We start from the raw sequence: 3,936 nt of genomic DNA, 5'->3' as shown, positions 1-3,936 counted from the left end.
TGTGTCATCAGCATAGCAATGGTAGGAGAAACCATGTGCCTGTATGATATGACCCAGTGATGTTGTGTATATGGAGAAGAGGAGTGGTCCTAGAACTGAGCCCTGAGGAACCCCAGTGACCAGTTGATGTGCTTTGGATCCCTCCCCTCCCCAGGCCACCCTGAAAGACCTACCGGTGAGATAGGATTCAAACCAGCGAAGTGGAATCCCTGTGATGCCCAGTGATGAGAGGGTGGACAGGAGGATCTGGTGATCGACAGTGTCAAATGCAGCAGATAGATCAGGCAGAATGACAACTGATGACTTGGAATCAGCTTTTGCAATCCGCAAGGCTTTAGTATTGCAGTCTCAGTTGAATGGCCACTCCTGAAACCTGATTAAAGGTGCGGTCACATGTATCGTATTTGTTGCTAGGTGCTTTTGGAAGAAAAAGTTGCTAGGGTAGTCTGAAAAGTTGCTAAATTTAGCAACAAAATTGCTAAGCTGGCAACACTGTTCTTTTTCTCTTCTTTCCCTCCTGCATCTTTCCACTGCTGCAGCAGCGCCGTCGCACGTCAATGACGTCAAACAACAACAGAATCCGCAACACCATTATTTGGAGAAATAAAAGATACGGTTTCTAATAAAAGTTTAATAAACGTTAAATAAACCACTTTTTCCCTCATAAGCTTTTTAATTAGTTAGTTTTTATGCTCTACAAACACCTACTACGAAAAAAGAAAACGAAAAAGTGTAAGCTGAAATCATGAAACAACTCGTTTGAATAATCACCAAACATATGACACGAAATATATACTTAAAAATAGACCTCACCTCAGATAGATACCGATTTTCCACTTTAATGTTTATGCGGAGCGAAGAAAAAAAAAAAAAAAAAAGTCAGTTTTTGTTTTGCGCGTTCTAATGCACTAGTATAAATCCACACTTCCTTTGATTCACATAATGTATAAAATACAAACCAAACTCAAATTACTAGCTAACGTCATAGCGTTAGTTAGATATAAACACAGCACTAAACACTCGCTCTGCTTTAAAGCATCGTTAAAATAATAATCCTGTAACGAAACTCGACATCGGTAAAACACGAACTCGCTCTGTAACCAACACTAAATTATTTATGTTTAAAGGGTGTAGTAAGAACATATTATGTTAGAAGTATGGTATTCTTTGGTTTTATTTACTTGTGAAGAGTGTCATTGCGAAACTGAGTGATTAACACTGGCACATCTGTTGTTTTATTCTGTAGTAATGGGTGACTAGGATTGATAAAAGCACAAACTGAAGACTTGAACAGAATTCCTGAAACAGATGGAGACAGCATTTCTTGATATTCATTATTTTCATCATTACAGTAGAAACGGTCTCGTTCAGTGCGGTGTGTGTGGCTCTTAAAAGAGCCTTTGGGGAGCACCGCAGCGGCGGGTTTAAGCGCGCTCTCCGCGGATGCGGCGGGCCAGCTGGATGTCTTTGGGCATGATGGTGACTCTCTTGGCGTTGCTCGGTGTAGGTGACGGCGTCGCGGATCACGTTCTCCAGGAACACCTTCAGCACACCGCGGGTCTCCTCGTAGATCAGACCGGAGATGCGCTTGACGCCGCCGCGGCGCGCCAGACGACGAATAGCGGGTTTGGTGATTCCCTGGATGTTATCCCGCAGCACTTTACGGTGCCGCTTAGCGCCTCCTTTCCCGAGTCCTTTACCGCCTTTGCCTCTTCCAGACATAACTAAGCTTTCTGTTTCAATCAAACGACGAAAACGAATATGGCGTAAAAGTGTCCAGGGAGGCGTTTTACAGTTGCTTACAGGACCTAACGGAAACCAGCTCCGCGTCACATGACTCACCCCTCCCCCTCTAGTTCCAGCACGAAACAATGTGGTTTAAACCCTGATCTAACAATGTCTGTGCTTTGTGTCGTATTAAAATCCATGTTTTATGATTCATTTGAGGAAGATTTATAAGATAATATTTATATGTTTGCATTTGGCAGACGCTCTGCTTATAGATCATCATCGTTGTTGTTTAGAGACGCGCTCCTTTGTTTGAGCTGCAGGAACCTGCACCAAAGTAAACGGAGCGCTAAACACCACAACATTAAACCCTTGGTTCTCAATTCAGCCGCAAATAAACAGCTATTATAACCTATAACCTCTACTGACACATTAAACGCAAGAAAGATGTATGCCAGTTTACTAGTTTAAAAATTGCAAAGTAGAATAAATACACTTAATATTTATGTACACATGTTAGAAGTATGGTATTCTTTGGTTTTATTTACTTGTGAAGAGTGTCATTGCGAAACTGAGTGATTAACACTGGCACATCTGTTGTTTTATTCTGTAGTAATGGGTGACTAGGATTGATAAAAGCACAAACTGAAGACTTGAACAGAATTCCTGAAACAGATGGGAGACAGCATTTCTTGCTATTCATTACTTTCATCATTACAGTGGAAACGGTCTCGTTCAGTGCGGTGTGTGTGGCTCTTAAAAGAGCCTTTGGGGAGCACCGCAGCGGCGGGTTTAAGCGCGCTCTCCGCGGATGCGGCGGGCCAGCTGGATGTCTTTGGGCATGATGGTGACTCTCTTGGCGTGGATGGCGCACAGGTTGGTGTCCTCAAACAGACCGACCAAATAAGCCTCGCTGGCCTCCTGCAGGGCCATGACAGCGGAGCTCTGGAAGCGCAGGTCCGTCTTGAAATCCTGCGCGATTTCTCGCACCAAGCGCTGGAAAGGCAGTTTGCGGATCAGCAGCTCGGTGGACTTCTGATAGCGGCGGATCTCTCGGAGAGCCACGGTCCCGGGCCTGTAACGATGGGGCTTCTTGACGCCGCCGGTGGCTGGGGCGCTCTTCCGGGCGGCTTTAGTAGCGAGCTGCTTCCTCGGGGCTTTGCCGCCGGTGGATTTACGAGCCGTCTGCTTGGTTCTTGCCATCGCTAAAATATACTTCTTTCTGCGTTCAGCGTACGTACAAAATGTTTTCTATCTGTTTTCTATCGTCTGCTTTTAAAGCATCAAATGGCCACGCGCTAATGATGTCATGAAGGTGCAGAGGCTTGTGATTGGCTGATGCGTGACGTCTGCTCATGACTGCTAGCCAATGACTGTGCAGCTTCTGTTTTCAAACAGGGCTGTTTGTGTTTCCCGCTCAAAGTGCTTTGTTCTGTTTATTACTTTACGCATCATTCATTTATTTATCCATTCAACTTTATTTCCAGAATCAAGGTTTGTTAGCAAAACACACAATACAAAACAGTAGAATAACATTAAAAAAATGCTTTCTCGTTGGTGACTGATAGCGCACCACTGTAAGCCTAGGTTTTGACAGCAGCATTATAATAGCATTCTGTGGATCATCCAACCGGCAAATATATCTATACATCAAATTTCTCATTAAAGCCTGAAAGCATTGTGCTTTTGCCTTAAAGAGCAGATCACTTGCACTGCTTCATCTTGGTGTTTTCAGCAGGATCCTCATACAGTCATTGTAAGCATCCTGAAGCTTACATAGGCTCTCTTTTTAAACTTAACCCACAAGGCAGCAGTATAAAAAGATGTACAATATGCTCTAAAAAGGTTTATCTTTACCTGATCCAAACACATATAACATCTCCTCAGCAAGATGTTTGCTTGAGCATATAACATGCAATGATGCCTATACATGTCATCATCACTCATTTCATTGTTATTGATATGACCCATTTTATTTATTATTTTTATTTAGCACACAAATTTAATGTTTGCCCTGATAAATGAAAATCTGGGATATTAAGATCTCTATGTTCTTTGGCTCTGCATATCATGGCAACACGCTTTTTAGTATTTTATTGCACATCATATCTAATCCCATAATCATAACATGTATTCAGCAGCTGTTGAAAACCAACACTACTCAGGCAAAAACAGCTAGATCAACCGACGCGCTCTGCGTAGTTACCT

General features: G+C 43.0%; 1 protein-coding gene and 1 pseudogene across 1 annotated transcript; both read right to left on the bottom strand.

The window, feature by feature from the left end:
• Positions 1-1,424: 1,424 nt before the first annotated feature.
• LOC107726173 (histone H4-like) lies at positions 1,425-1,752 on the bottom strand (annotated as a pseudogene).
• A 711-nt stretch (positions 1,753-2,463) lies between these two features.
• LOC107726191 (histone H3) lies at positions 2,464-2,979 on the bottom strand. The gene has a single exon (XM_016535715.1). The coding sequence runs from the start codon at positions 2,929-2,931 to the stop codon at positions 2,521-2,523; it is 411 nt and encodes a 136-aa protein (XP_016391201.1). The 5' UTR covers positions 2,932-2,979; the 3' UTR covers positions 2,464-2,520.
• Between the last annotated feature and the right edge of the window lie 957 nt (positions 2,980-3,936).

Source organism: Sinocyclocheilus rhinocerous, unplaced genomic scaffold, assembly GCF_001515625.1.
Source record: "Sinocyclocheilus rhinocerous isolate Xijiao unplaced genomic scaffold, SAMN03320098_v1.1 scaffold1898, whole genome shotgun sequence".
Taxonomy (NCBI): Eukaryota; Metazoa; Chordata; class Actinopteri; order Cypriniformes; family Cyprinidae; genus Sinocyclocheilus; species Sinocyclocheilus rhinocerous.
The sequence above is the reverse complement of the archived record's forward strand: the minus strand, read 5'-3'. Positions and strand labels throughout refer to the sequence as shown.

Excerpts from the sequence above, each read along its gene's own strand:
- LOC107726191 (XM_016535715.1), bottom strand. The coding sequence starts at position 2,931 with ATGGCAAGAACCAAGCAGACGGCTCGTAAATCCACCGGCGGCAAAGCC.